Here is a 15,090-nt window from a genome sequence, read left to right as displayed (position 1 = left end):
CTCCCAATTACATCAGTCGGTGCATCTGTGCCTCTTGACACAGGTTAATTCAGGTCAAGACTCATCCTATCTATAACATCCTATCTTTGTGAGGCGGGATTTTCTGCGGTTACAGCGACCAAAACAAAGCTACGGAGAAGCACTTCGTCTGTCACTTTCTCCGATTACTCCTAGATGGGACCGTCTTGTTGTTTTATTTTCATGCTGTTTGCATTTGATTTTATGCCAGTCGTATCATTTTACTTTATCATATTACCCCGCCCCCGGCCGGTCCGTGAAAATATTGTCTGACATATAGCGGTCCGTGGTGCTAAAAGGTTGGGGACCGTTGATTTATAGGACAAGTTACTGTTTTTGATCACAGGAGAAACCTATCCCTCAGTGAAATCTAGAAGCAGAACATCTATATCCAGCCATTCAGCAAAGACACTGCTACATGGCTGTAGATTATATGTTGGCATTTGACCAATTAGATGAGCCATTTAATGATATATTACCTACTGTAAATCAAGTTGGAAAAAAAAACTTAACAAGTCAAGAAAAAAAGGTAAAAAGCTCATAGAAAAGTCAAAAAGTAAACTTAAAAAGTTAATAGGCCTAGTTAACAATTAGATTTAGGTTTATAAAATAAAAAAATGTAAGTGCCAGTATCAGCATTAATGCCTCTAAGGTTATGTTGTTCCAAAGAAAATGTGTTTCTTTCGCTCTGATTGTTTTTATGAATTTCTTTTAGAAGGACTTTTGTTGTTTTTCTTAATATATTCGGGCAAGTTGGCGTTTCTTGTTATTACATTGACATTAATTTTTGCCATCAAAATACTCATATTTTTTGAATGTTAAAAAGGTAATAAGGTCTTGTTCTGGATTCCAATAACACTATTTGTTTGAAATTTTGGTTTTCAAAGTATTTCACTGAGTGCCCTACGAAGGGTTAATGAAAAAAATGATAAAGGAAATTAATGAGACATTTAATTTTATCTCTGCAATGCATTGACTCCTTGTTTTTTTTACCTTCATAGGAGGCGATAAATCTGCTAGAGCCCATGACCAATGATCCAGTGAACTATGTGAGACAAGGGGCCCTGATTTCCTCCGCCCTCATCATGATCCAGCAGACAGAAGTTACCTGTCCTAAGGTAAGTCTATGAGCAGGCTTTGTTATCTGCAGCAAGGATCAATGAATTTATCTGGACTTCAGTGTCAATCTTTAAGCAGCAGAGGAATTAACCACAGCTGGAAAACAAAGAACAGCTGTTTGGGAAGACTTAAATGGAGAGCATTACTTGCATAAATGTAGACAGTCAGCCTTCAGGCTCCTCGTCTTTGTCACTGACTGTAAAGGAATACCAGAGACAAAACTTGTTCTCTGCACTGGAACAGATCTTAAAGCTTCAGCTGGTACGCAGCATTGTGGAAGAAACTGTTTTTTATTTTAAAGTTTCAAACGGCTAAACATCAAAGGGTGTTGCATTTATGCCGTTTCCTCCAGTCTCGCTGTTTTACAGCTCTGCTCTGCAGTAACTGCCGTCTGGTTTAATGTTTATTTATTCATCTCCTGTATGATAAATCGGAAACTGAGATCTGTCCAATTTGTCAAATCATTTAGCTTTGGATCGTGTTCAGTCCCACAGTTACTAAGCTAAAGGGTTTTAATTTGCCTTCTGTAAGTATTGTATGATTACACAAGCTGACATTTTATCACATGACCCCTTTATATTTTAAATGCGTTACAGTTTTATGCGTCTTCTTTTTGGATTTGTTTCTTCTCAGTATTTGAAGTTTCAAAACTAAAAAAAAATGTCAAGCAAAGCATTTCTTTTGAGCTGTTTTTTTTTTTTTGTTGACCTTATTTAAAATATGTTTTTTTTTTCTCCTTCTTTATTCTTTAGGTCAACCAGTTCAGGCAGCTTTACGCCAAAGTGATCAACGACAAACACGATGATGTCATGGCAAAGTTTGGCGCCATCCTGGCCCAGGGAATCCTCGATGCAGGTCAGTCCAAACAGGGCAGCTGCGGGTTTACCCTCATCTCTCACTGAGTGAGACGTTAAGCGGGTTGGTGGTTCTTCGTGCCTCATGTGGTCTCACCCTGCAGGGGGAACAAAAGGATCTGTGCTGCTTAATTACACACTATACCATGCAAACTGCTCTAAACGAGGTGCGGTTTCTGCGTGCCTTTACACCAAACACAAAGTTCCCCTCAGGGTGCTGACCACCCGGGAACTCTGCCTCTGGAACAGATCAGGCCAGGGTGCCTCAGCGCCTGGGGGTCCTACCTCAGCCCCACTCCGCTCTCTGCCATGTGGCCCATCAGCCTCCACCTGGTGATTACTGTTTGCCTCGTGGTGTTTGTATGTCGGAGTGTTTGTGGACTTAAGCAAGCAGTCGGTGTAAGTGTGTGTGAGGTCCATGGGAGCTGTATATCCTCATACAGAGAGCCTCAAACGCTCACTGCTGAAAAGAACAACCTGTCCTCCAACACTGACAGGCTTCAGCACTCTGTAGTCCCTTCTTACCCAATCATTTTCAGACAGCATGTAGTATTTTATTTCTAATACATTCGGTTCAGCTTAGTTTTTTAGGTAAATTTTATTTCCAAAAGATGGATGTATTTTCACCTCCCAATAATCTATCCGATTTGGTCCCAACAAAATCTTAGATTAGATTTTCTTTTTCCTTTTTGAGTTTTTACATCATTAGTGGCTTGATTTTGTGACTGTATGCTGACAGGAATGGGGGTATGAGAGAGGGGGAGAGACATGCAGCAAAGGTCCACAGGCCGGATTTGAACCCAGGTTGCCTGCGCCGAGGATGAAGGCCTCCGTACTTGGGTTGTGCACAGTAACCACTGCGCCACCTGCACGCCCAAGGAGATTAGATATTTAATGAAGCGCCCATAATTGGAAATAATCTTAATCTGTGGCATAATACAATCTCGTTGAACATCGAGATTTAGTAGAAAATATAAGCAAACAAACAGAAATATGAAGACTAAGGACCATGGTAAGTCTAATTTGAGTTAAAAATACAACTTTTCAAGCTTTGATAATCTCTCTGAGCTGTTATTAAGCCATAATCTGTTCCCCTGAATGAATACAGAAGCAAATGGAGCACTTCACTGGAGAAGCAGCCAAGGGGGCCTATGGAAACTTAAGGAAAATATTGGCAGCTATTAAATCTGGCCTTTATGGGAAAGTGGCTTGAAGATTTGCCAGTAGCTTTTTAGAGGACAGCTCCAATATCTGTTAAAGGTGCTCAGGCCAGATTAATCTCTGACTTGTTGACAAAACAGCCTATTAGTGTTTTTTAATCATCCTGAGCATGGCAGTGGTGGCATCATACTGTGGGAATGTTTCTCTTCAGTTCAAATGGTAGATGATTAGAAGATGGCGGTCCACCAGATTCATTAAAAAATCTGAATCCAGTTTAGAGTCTGCAGCAAATCTGGAAACTTCATCAACAGAGCTATTTTTAAAGAATAGTTTTAAAAATTTCAACTCCTAGACATAATGGCATCGCAGAAGAATGCATTAAAATACCTCGCCTGTAAAAGTAATTTTACAGGCGTGCAGGTGGCACAGTGGTTAGCGTGTGCGATCCATGTGTACGGAGGCCTTCGTCCTCGAGGCGGGCGACCCGGATTCGAATCCGGCCTGTGGTCCTTTGCCTACTGTCGAAAAAAGCGAGCCACTAGTTCCGTGAAAACTCAGAAAAAAAAAAAACCTTTACCTTTGCTTTAGATGATAACTCTATGTTGGTCCGTCACATAAAATCCCAATGACATACATTAACGTTTGTAGCTGTGACATCACCTAATGGGACAGATTTAAGGACATAACTATTTCAGCCTGGAATCGTTGGCTGGTTTTCCTGTCGGCGCTGTGAGCTCTTTGAATCATGGCCTCCCACTGCTAACGCCGAGTTTAAAGCTAGCTCTGGGGCCAGTCAGACATCAGGAGGCCATCACTTCACTCTGGCATTTCATCTTGTAATTTTACATACAGTCAAACAGTTTAGTGATCCTGCTAACAAAGAAATAAACAACTCCTGCCTCCCTCATAAACATGGCTGAAACTGTTGATTGTTTGTATTTATTTTTTCTTTCGCTTGTTTCCACATTTTCTTTTTAATCTTTTTACTTTAGTCCATGATGGATATTTTGTCCCAGCGATTCTGGGCCTAAATCATTTGTCAAATTGGAGCAACAACCTCAGACCGGACCCACCCATGATCACTGGTGTTTCTGTATGGGTTTCCTATTGGAACTAAGGTTCAACACTGAGTGCTTGTCCATGTTTTCACTTCATTATCCTTTGCTGCATAATATTTAACTGTATTCAGACAGAGAACATGAGCTCCTGCAGGTCCTGTTTAGATGTCAGGCATGTTCAGGCTCATGTGGTGTAAATGTTTAAGTGTTCTGGGTCTTGCAGGTCGTTAGTAGTGTTTGAGGTGCAGGGTAATTGTATTTAATTTGACTGGCGGAAGCGATTAGAGCTCCGTTTCATGATCACTGGTCTTCATTAGGCAGGAAATGTCAGCCTCCAGCTCGTCCTTCTTCGCTCTCCGTATCCAAGTCTTCTCTTTCTCACCTCAGCGGTTTCAGCCTCCACAGGCAGAGTCTTCAGTGTTATTGATATAGTCTATTAATTAGCTGTTTTTGCTCATGTTTATACAGAAAAACAAGCCTCATATGACTGAGGTTTCTTACCCGCTCTGGTTGTTCATACAGTCACGCTACACCTCTGAAGGATCACCGCCGCCCCAGCAACCCCCCCACTCCACAACTCCCTGGAATGGAAGTTGGCTCTCTGAACTGAGAATTGGCAAAAACAGCGGGTGGAGGCGCTGGGGGCTCCTTGTCAAGTGCACTCATACTCTTTAAGTGTTTAAGAGGCTTTTAAGGAGGGGCTAGTGGCGCGATGAACGGAGCTCGTTAGTGGTTCTGGCCGTTGTTCAATCTGCATTGGAAGGGGGTTTCAGCGCCGGTTCAGATGTCAAGATAAGGCTCTTGTGTTGAAGTCACCCTAACGACCTCAGACCGGAGAGGGTGGGAGACGACCGCAAGTGATTAAAGTGGTATTGTTCAAGAGCATTTCGTTTTTAGTGCACACCCAGAGGGATGAGGCCTTTTCTCCCTTTGACCTCTTGAACCTTTTCTGTTTGTTCTGGACCAAGACCCACTCTGGATGATGCTCGCTTTGACCGTTGTCCTTCACCTTTTGGGTTATCGCTAAAGATTAATGTGTATTCCTCTCATTCAGAAGAGCAGACAGAGTGTGAGTCATGCTTTTATGGAAAGTTTCTAATTTCTGTAGAATTACAAGATGGTTTATTGTGTTGTGAAATAAAAAGATGAGAATAGATTGTTGTTTCTGGCTGTAATAAGCTACTTGTCTGAAATGTGAAGCTCCTGCTGATCTAAAGGAACGTTGTTAAAAAGAAAGAAGACCTAAGTAAATCAATTGTTCTTAAATAAGTGCATTTTTTTTTTCTTGAATAGAGCGGGTAGGCAAGACACTTTGCCAGTGTAATAAGAAAAACTACATTAAAATAAGAAAAAAGAACACAACTGCTTTATTTCGCAGGAATAACAATTATATTTTCAGGGTAAAAATTAATTAATTTGGCAGATATTCTAATTTACCTACTTAAATTAAGTGTAAATATACTAAAAGAATTTTGCAAAAGTTTTTGCAGTGTTTATCAATCTCTATCTTTATTAAATAAGTTTAGTGTAGTGCTGATTTTAATTACTTTTTCAAGTCCATATAGAAGAGGAAGATGATTATGATGTAAATTGTTGAATTTTGAGAATTTATCATTGTCTCCAAAATCAGTATGAATAATATTAGCTTGGAGTTGGTTTTGTTTAATAAAAGATGCACATAGTCTACCCATCATGTATCCTTCCTGACTGTTGTTTTTTTTTTTTTCACTCAGTTTTATCCTAAAAGCTTAACTTGTATTTAAACATAATCTTTTGGATTTATTTTTTTTTATGTGTTGGTTAATTATACGTTCAGTTGCATCCTTCATATCCCTCAGGTGAAAAATAAATTTTCAAAACTTGAACATTAGATAAAAATGAACACATAATTTTGATGTTCATATTATCCGCCTTAAGAGCCACTTTGTCTCAACTTTGAGCAGAAATGAATCCAAATGGTTCCGCCATTGATTTTTCTCCTTAACCTTTGGATCCAGAGTTGCACCTTTATGTTCTTCTACACATTTAGAAGGTATTGGCCAATTAGCATTTTCACCTTTACTCTGACTACAAGATACATTTTAATATTTAAACATTATGGCTCCAGATCAAACAGGATCCCTCCATCCCCAACCCCCCATGCTGCCAGCCTTTTTACAACATGTGCAGAGTCTTCAGTGTGATCTGTTCCTCTGACTCCAATGTTCAGGCAGATGCTGTGCTTGCTCCTGATGAAGAGGAAGCCTTCTATCCTATTCAGTATGGTTATCTATTTTATGCTTTAGCCCCTCGTTTATATCCTGGATCAGGCTGCTTTACGCCTCTCCTGCTGCATTAGTACACACCAACTCTGACTGTCCTAATTACTTTAGCCTTCATGGCGGCATTGGGCATCAATGGATGTTAATGCTGTAGTTCATAGGATAGTAATGGACATGTGTTAAAAGCTTAGTTGATTTTTGCACAATATAGGTCCTTTAAGACAGGAATTTGTGGAATTAGAGTAGTAATTGTCATTTAAGGCAAACTTTTAAAAAAAGTTATCAAGCTGTGGGGTGTGAATGTCAGGGGCTTTTGCAAGCTATGGTGTCCTAACTCTAAACTTAGGATACGATGCAATAATCAGCCTGATGGGTTTATTTTATTTTATATTTTTATTAAATAAAACGCACACACCAGAATAACAGGAGCCAGGAAGCTTTGGATGGTTTCCACCTGAGATTGTCAGTCATTAGCAGTGAAGAAGCTAACTGAAGCTGTAATGCGGTTGGGGAAAACGGCCCCTGCTCTGTGGATCAGTTGTTAATCTGTGTTGCTAAAATAAAGATGATGAATCTGGTCTAATGTTTACATTTAAATACAGGACGGAGCAGACAATGTGTGTCTGGGTGTACTTGGCTTGTCAATTTGTCTTTGTTAATGATGACCAAAACATAGGAGCTGAGCCAACAGACGGCTATCTTTGGACAGCCTACATCCTGGTCTGAGCCCCTGTTAACCTCAGGGCCTTATCGCGGTATTCACTATTAAATACTTCAGCACCTTCTTTGTCCCGGTCAGTCCCATATGTCTTATTATTTATGGTCAGTTTGTCTGGAATAAATGAGACTTTCCTGAATCTGTCACTTTTACAGCCTTTATCTCATTGTCACGTCTGAGGCTCTTCCTCACACACCCTCTCATTAATCTTTGTGCAGGTGGACGAAACGTCAGCATCTCTCTCCAGTCCAGGACCGGTCACACCCACATGCCATCGGTGGTTGGTCTGCTGGTCTTCACTCAGTTCTGGTTCTGGTTCCCTCTGTCGCACTTCCTGTCTCTGGCCTTCACACCAACCGCCATAATCGGCCTCAACAAGGACCTGAAGGTACGACAGCGTTAGCTGCGGTGGCTAATATTTAAAGGGAGTCAAATGATGCCTCTGTGTACAGGAGGTTTATCATTGGTTAATATACAGACCTGTTCACTTAATTGGAGATTACTAAAAGTTTATTTACTTCAGTAGATCAAATTCAAGTCAGATTAGATATATAAATTACACACAGAATGATGTTTTCTGGGCTTTATTTTAGTATTTAATAATAAATACAGAAATGTGGGCTTAATGAAAAGTGTTTAAAAGCTATAAAATGCTTCTGTAATCTGACAGGTGGGTCTATCTTATTAGCTCTGGCTGTTTTAGATGAACATCATGTTGGTTTCTGCAGGTACTGTGATACATAGGATTGTAGGGGTATCAGAGTAAAGGGGTTAAAATGAAAAAAAAAAAAAAAAACATGCTATATTATACAGATTTGTGAAAGTAAAAACAGGAGATTCCTCTTCACTTGATAATTCCGACCTTTTTTCAAAGTTTCCGGTTAGAAGCTGACAGAATGTGAACAGGCTTTTTAAAGATGTTTCAGAGGTGATTTTTTTCCCCCATTTTTAGATTATTGGGGTAGAACTTTTGCAGTGTTTTTTCTCTGGTACCTTTCCGTCACCAGGGGCCTAATTTTTGCCCTGGCACTAGAACAACGGTGCCAAAGGATTAGTGGGACCTGCTGTAGCTTTAAGCTGACATTAAATAGGCATCATCTCTTTCTCACCTCCTGGATCATGAGTACCTCGTGTTTTAAGGACACTTTGAGCTGTTTGCACTCAGCATATGATAAAGAATGAGCTCAGTTTAACACTTTATTATTTAAAGTAAGAATCTAGGAAGGGATACCTACATTTGTTACACAATAAAACAAATGAAGGTAACCCAAACACAAAGCTGTTCCTGGTTGCTTGCTGCAGCAGAGTGCTGTTGGAGACACTTTAATCATTTGGTTTTGGTGAACTGTTCTTAATGTGAAAGCTTACACTAAACAGAAGCACCTGGTGCTGCTGAGGCTTCGGATCTCCTTTCATGTTTGTAGAGCTGGATTTGACAGAGAGCTGGTTCAGTATCGCAGAAGGTAAGGTGTTCTGCTGTGAGACGGATCTAATAACGGGGGATGGTCGAAGCCAATACAGCTAACGATGCATTAGTTCTTTAGTTTGTGCTTCACCTCCACAACAGCAGAGGTTGTTGTCGCGAATGAGACAAACACGTATTAGAAGATGTGTTCATGTTTAGCTGTGACTCCATCCTGGAGAGAAATATCTGCTGTGCTGCTGCCATCAACACCTTTGTTTATAGATGTTTTAAATCGGTCTGTTTTTCCAGTGTAGTCCTGTTTCTCTGGCTGTGACTGGCTGGATGTGCTCTCTTTATCCTCTGACATGGGAGCTGGCTCGGAGCTCGTCTGCCTGGCTGTGTGTTTCCTGGACAGGGCCGCATATGTCTGCTTCTGTCTCCTTTAACCCCAGTCGGCTTCGGCAGAGGGCCGCTCACACTGAGCCTGGTTCTGCTTAGGGATGGAACGGTTTATGAAAACCACCCGAACCGTTCGGTTTTACTGTCTCGGTTCGGTTCGCGTGTGTTGCGTTCGGTTCATGCGCTGCTCCTTTTTCTCATAGGCGAACCGTTTACACTCCAGAGCAGAAGGTGGCGGTACTGCGACCNTAGGTGATGTCACAGCTACAAACGTCAACATATGTCATTGGGATTTTATGTGACAGACCAACATAGAGTTATCATCTAAAGCAAAGGTAAAGGTTGGTTTTTTTTTCTGAGTTTTCACGGAACTAGTGGCTCGCTTTTTTCGACAGTAGGCAAAGGACCACAGGCCGGATTCGAATCCGGCCTGTGGTCCTTTGCCTACTGTCGAAAAAAGCGAGCCACTAGTTCCGTGAAAACTCAGAAAAAAAAACCAACCTTTACCTTTGCTTTAGATGATAACTCTATGTTGGTCTGTCACATAAAATCCCAATGACATATGTTGACGTTTGTAGCTGTGACATCACCTAATGGGACAGATTTAAGGACATAACTATTTCAGCCTGGAATCGTTGGCTGGTTTTCCTGTCGGCGCTGTGAGCTCTTTGAATCATGGCCTCCCACTGCTAACGCCGAGTTTAAAGCTAGCTCTGGGGCCAGTCAGACATCAGGAGGCCATCACTTCACTCTGGCATTTCATCTTGTAATTTTACATACAGTCAAACAGTTTAGTGATCCTGCTAACAAAGAAATAAACAACTCCTGCCTCCCTCATAAACATGGCTGAAACTGTTGATTGTTTGTATTTATTTTTTCTTTCGCTTGTTTCCACATTTTCTTTTTAATCTTTTTACTTTAGTCCATGATGGATATTTTGTCCCAGCGATTCTGGGCCTAAATCATTTGTCAAATTGGAGCAACAACCTCAGACCGGACCCACCCATGATCACTGGTGTTTCTGTATGGGTTTCCTATTGGAACTAAGGTTCAACACTGAGTGCTTGTCCATGTTTTCACTTCATTATCCTTTGCTGCATAATATTTAACTGTATTCAGACAGAGAACATGAGCTCCTGCAGGTCCTGTTTAGATGTCAGGCATGTTCAGGCTCATGTGGTGTAAATGTTTAAGTGTTCTGGGTCTTGCAGGTCGTTAGTAGTGTTTGAGGTGCAGGGTAATTGTATTTAATTTGACTGGCGGAAGCGATTAGAGCTCCGTTTCATGATCACTGGTCTTCATTAGGCAGGAAATGTCAGCCTCCAGCTCGTCCTTCTTCGCTCTCCGTATCCAAGTCTTCTCTTTCTCACCTCAGCGGTTTCAGCCTCCACAGGCAGAGTCTTCAGTGTTATTGATATAGTCTATTAATTAGCTGTTTTTGCTCATGTTTATACAGAAAAACAAGTATATGACTGAGGTTTCTAACCCGCTCTGGTTGTTCATACAGTCACGCTACACCTCTGAAGGATCACCGCCGCCCCAGCAACCCCCCCACTCCACAACTCCCTGGAATGGAAGTTGGCTCTCTGAACTGAGAATTGGCAAAAACAGCGGGTGGAGGCGCTGGGGGCTCCTTGTCAAGTGCACTCATACTCTTTAAGTGTTTAAGAGGCTTTTAAGGAGGGGCTAGTGGCGCGATGAACGGAGCTCGTTAGTGGTTCTGGCCGTTGTTCAATCTGCATTGGAAGGGGGTTTCAGCGCCGGTTCAGATGTCAAGATAAGGCTCTTGTGTTGAAGTCACCCTAACGACCTCAGACCGGAGAGGGTGGGAGACGACCGCAAGTGATTAAAGTGGTATTGTTCAAGAGCATTTCGTTTTTAGTGCACACCCAGAGGGATGAGGCCTTTTCTCCCTTTGACCTCTTGAACCTTTTCTGTTTGTTCTGGAACCAAGACCCACTCTGGATGATGCTCGCTTTGACCGTTGTCCTTCACCTTTTGGGTTATCGCTAAAGATTAATGTGTATTCCTCTCATTCAGAAGAGCAGACAGAGTGTGAGTCATGCTTTTATGGAAAGTTTCTAATTTCTGTAGAATTACAAGATGGTTTATTGTGTTGTGAAATAAAAAGATGAGAATAGATTGTTGTTTCTGGCTGTAATAAGCTACTTGTCTGAAATGTGAAGCTCCTGCTGATCTAAAGGAACGTTGTTAAAAAGAAAGAAGACCTAAGTAAATCAATTGTTCTTAAATAAGTGCATTTTTTTTTTCTTGAATAGAGCGGGTAGGCAAGACACTTTGCCAGTGTAATAAGAAAAACTACATTAAAATAAGAAAAAAGAACACAACTGCTTTATTTCGCAGGAATAACAATTATATTTTCAGGGTAAAAATTAATTAATTTGGCAGATATTCTAATTTACCTACTTAAATTAAGTGTAAATATACTAAAAGAATTTTGCAAAAGTTTTTGCAGTGTTTATCAATCTCTATCTTTATTAAATAAGTTTAGTGTAGTGCTGATTTTAATTACTTTTTCAAGTCCATATAGAAGAGGAAGATGATTATGATGTAAATTGTTGAATTTTGAGAATTTATCATTGTCTCCAAAATCAGTATGAATAATATTAGCTTGGAGTTGGTTTTGTTTAATAAAAGATGCACATAGTCTACCCATCATGTATCCTTCCTGACTGTTGTTTTTTTTTTTTTCACTCAGTTTTATCCTAAAAGCTTAACTTGTATTTAAACATAATCTTTTGGATTTATTTTTTTTTATGTGTTGGTTAATTATACGTTCAGTTGCATCCTTCATATCCCTCAGGTGAAAAATAAATTTTCAAAACTTGAACATTAGATAAAAATGAACACATAATTTTGATGTTCATATTATCCGCCTTAAGAGCCACTTTGTCTCAACTTTGAGCAGAAATGAATCCAAATGGTTCCGCCATTGATTTTTCTCCTTAACCTTTGGATCCAGAGTTGCACCTTTATGTTCTTCTACACATTTAGAAGGTATTGGCCAATTAGCATTTTCACCTTTACTCTGACTACAAGATACATTTTAATATTTAAACATTATGGCTCCAGATCAAACAGGATCCCTCCATCCCCAACCCCCCATGCTGCCAGCCTTTTTACAACATGTGCAGAGTCTTCAGTGTGATCTGTTCCTCTGACTCCAATGTTCAGGCAGATGCTGTGCTTGCTCCTGATGAAGAGGAAGCCTTCTATCCTATTCAGTATGGTTATCTATTTTATGCTTTAGCCCCTCGTTTATATCCTGGATCAGGCTGCTTTACGCCTCTCCTGCTGCATTAGTACACACCAACTCTGACTGTCCTAATTACTTTAGCCTTCATGGCGGCATTGGGCATCAATGGATGTTAATGCTGTAGTTCATAGGATAGTAATGGACATGTGTTAAAAGCTTAGTTGATTTTTGCACAATATAGGTCCTTTAAGACAGGAATTTGTGGAATTAGAGTAGTAATTGTCATTTAAGGCAAACTTTTAAAAAAAGTTATCAAGCTGTGGGGTGTGAATGTCAGGGGCTTTTGCAAGCTATGGTGTCCTAACTCTAAACTTAGGATACGATGCAATAATCAGCCTGATGGGTTTATTTTATTTTATATTTTTATTAAATAAAACGCACACACCAGAATAACAGGAGCCAGGAAGCTTTGGATGGTTTCCACCTGAGATTGTCAGTCATTAGCAGTGAAGAAGCTAACTGAAGCTGTAATGCGGTTGGGGAAAACGGCCCCTGCTCTGTGGATCAGTTGTTAATCTGTGTTGCTAAAATAAAGATGATGAATCTGGTCTAATGTTTACATTTAAATACAGGACGGAGCAGACAATGTGTGTCTGGGTGTACTTGGCTTGTCAATTTGTCTTTGTTAATGATGACCAAAACATAGGAGCTGAGCCAACAGACGGCTATCTTTGGACAGCCAACATCCTGGTCTGAGCCCCTGTTAACCTCAGGGCCTTATCGCGGTATTCACTATTAAATACTTCAGCACCTTCTTTGTCCCGGTCAGTCCCATATGTCTTATTATTTATGGTCAGTTTGTCTGGAATAAATGAGACTTTCCTGAATCTGTCACTTTTACAGCCTTTATCTCATTGTCACGTCTGAGGCTCTTCCTCACACACCCTCTCATTAATCTTTGTGCAGGTGGACGAAACGTCAGCATCTCTCTCCAGTCCAGGACCGGTCACACCCACATGCCATCGGTGGTTGGTCTGCTGGTCTTCACTCAGTTCTGGTTCTGGTTCCCTCTGTCGCACTTCCTGTCTCTGGCCTTCACACCAACCGCCATAATCGGCCTCAACAAGGACCTGAAGGTACGACAGCGTTAGCTGCGGTGGCTAATATTTAAAGGGAGTCAAATGATGCCTCTGTGTACAGGAGGTTTATCATTGGTTAATATACAGACCTGTTCACTTAATTGGAGATTACTAAAAGTTTATTTACTTCAGTAGATCAAATTCAAGTCAGATTAGATATATAAATTACACACAGAATGATGTTTTCTGGGCTTTATTTTAGTATTTAATAATAAATACAGAAATGTGGGCTTAATGAAAAGTGTTTAAAAGCTATAAAATGCTTCTGTAATCTGACAGGTGGGTCTATCTTATTAGCTCTGGCTGTTTTAGATGAACATCATGTTGGTTTCTGCAGGTACTGTGATACATAGGATTGTAGGGGTATCAGAGTAAAGGGGTTAAAATGAAAAAAAAAAAAAAAAACATGCTATATTATACAGATTTGTGAAAGTAAAAACAGGAGATTCCTCTTCACTTGATAATTCCGACCTTTTTTCAAAGTTTCCGGTTAGAAGCTGACAGAATGTGAACAGGCTTTTTAAAGATGTTTCAGAGGTGATTTTTTTCCCCCATTTTTAGATTATTGGGGTAGAACTTTTGCAGTGTTTTTTCTCTGGTACCTTTCCGTCACCAGGGGCCTAATTTTTGCCCTGGCACTAGAACAACGGTGCCAAAGGATTAGTGGGACCTGCTGTAGCTTTAAGCTGACATTAAATAGGCATCATCTCTTTCTCACCTCCTGGATCATGAGTACCTCGTGTTTTAAGGACACTTTGAGCTGTTTGCACTCAGCATATGATAAAGAATGAGCTCAGTTTAACACTTTATTATTTAAAGTAAGAATCTAGGAAGGGATACCTACATTTGTTACACAATAAAACAAATGAAGGTAACCCAAACACAAAGCTGTTCCTGGTTGCTTGCTGCAGCAGAGTGCTGTTGGAGACACTTTAATCATTTGGTTTTGGTGAACTGTTCTTAATGTGAAAGCTTACACTAAACAGAAGCACCTGGTGCTGCTGAGGCTTCGGATCTCCTTTCATGTTTGTAGAGCTGGATTTGACAGAGAGCTGGTTCAGTATCGCAGAAGGTAAGGTGTTCTGCTGTGAGACGGATCTAATAACGGGGGATGGTCGAAGCCAATACAGCTAACGATGCATTAGTTCTTTAGTTTGTGCTTCACCTCCACAACAGCAGAGGTTGTTGTCGCGAATGAGACAAACACGTATTAGAAGATGTGTTCATGTTTAGCTGTGACTCCATCCTGGAGAGAAATATCTGCTGTGCTGCTGCCATCAACACCTTTGTTTATAGATGTTTTAAATCGGTCTGTTTTTCCAGTGTAGTCCTGTTTCTCTGGCTGTGACTGGCTGGATGTGCTCTCTTTATCCTCTGACATGGGAGCTGGCTCGGAGCTCGTCTGCCTGGCTGTGTGTTTCCTGGACAGGGCCGCATATGTCTGCTTCTGTCTCCTTTAACCCCAGTCGGCTTCGGCAGAGGGCCGCTCACACTGAGCCTGGTTCTGCTTAGGGATGGAACGGTTTATGAAAACCACCCGAACCGTTCGGTTTTACTGTCTCGGTTCGGTTCGCGTGTGTTGCGTTCGGTTCATGCGCTGCTCCTTTTTCTCATAGGCGAACCGTTTACACTCCAGAGCAGAAGGTGGCGGTACTGCGACCGAAGCCAACCACCAGTAGTAAACAAGAAGAAGATGAAGCGAAGCAGCGTAGCGGGGTGTAGCAGAAAAAAATCAGTTGTT

General features: G+C 40.9%; 1 protein-coding gene across 1 annotated transcript in view; it reads left to right on the top strand.

Moving 5' to 3' along the window:
* Nucleotides 1–15,090, top strand: part of psmd1 (proteasome 26S subunit, non-ATPase 1) — a 44,893-nt gene that overhangs the window by 23,705 nt on the left and 6,098 nt on the right. Inside the window, exons 18-20 of the mRNA XM_015376668.1 lie at nucleotides 1,020–1,136; nucleotides 1,890–1,992; nucleotides 7,408–7,577. Of these exons, the coding sequence (XP_015232154.1) occupies nucleotides 1,020–1,136; nucleotides 1,890–1,992; nucleotides 7,408–7,577 (390 nt within the window). The remainder of the gene's footprint in view (nucleotides 1–1,019; nucleotides 1,137–1,889; nucleotides 1,993–7,407; nucleotides 7,578–15,090) is intronic.

Source organism: Cyprinodon variegatus, unplaced genomic scaffold (genome assembly GCF_000732505.1).
Source record: "Cyprinodon variegatus isolate N-32 unplaced genomic scaffold, C_variegatus-1.0 Scaffold138, whole genome shotgun sequence".
Classification (NCBI taxonomy): Eukaryota; Metazoa; Chordata; class Actinopteri; order Cyprinodontiformes; family Cyprinodontidae; genus Cyprinodon; species Cyprinodon variegatus.
This window is presented reverse-complemented; position numbering and strand designations above follow the sequence as displayed.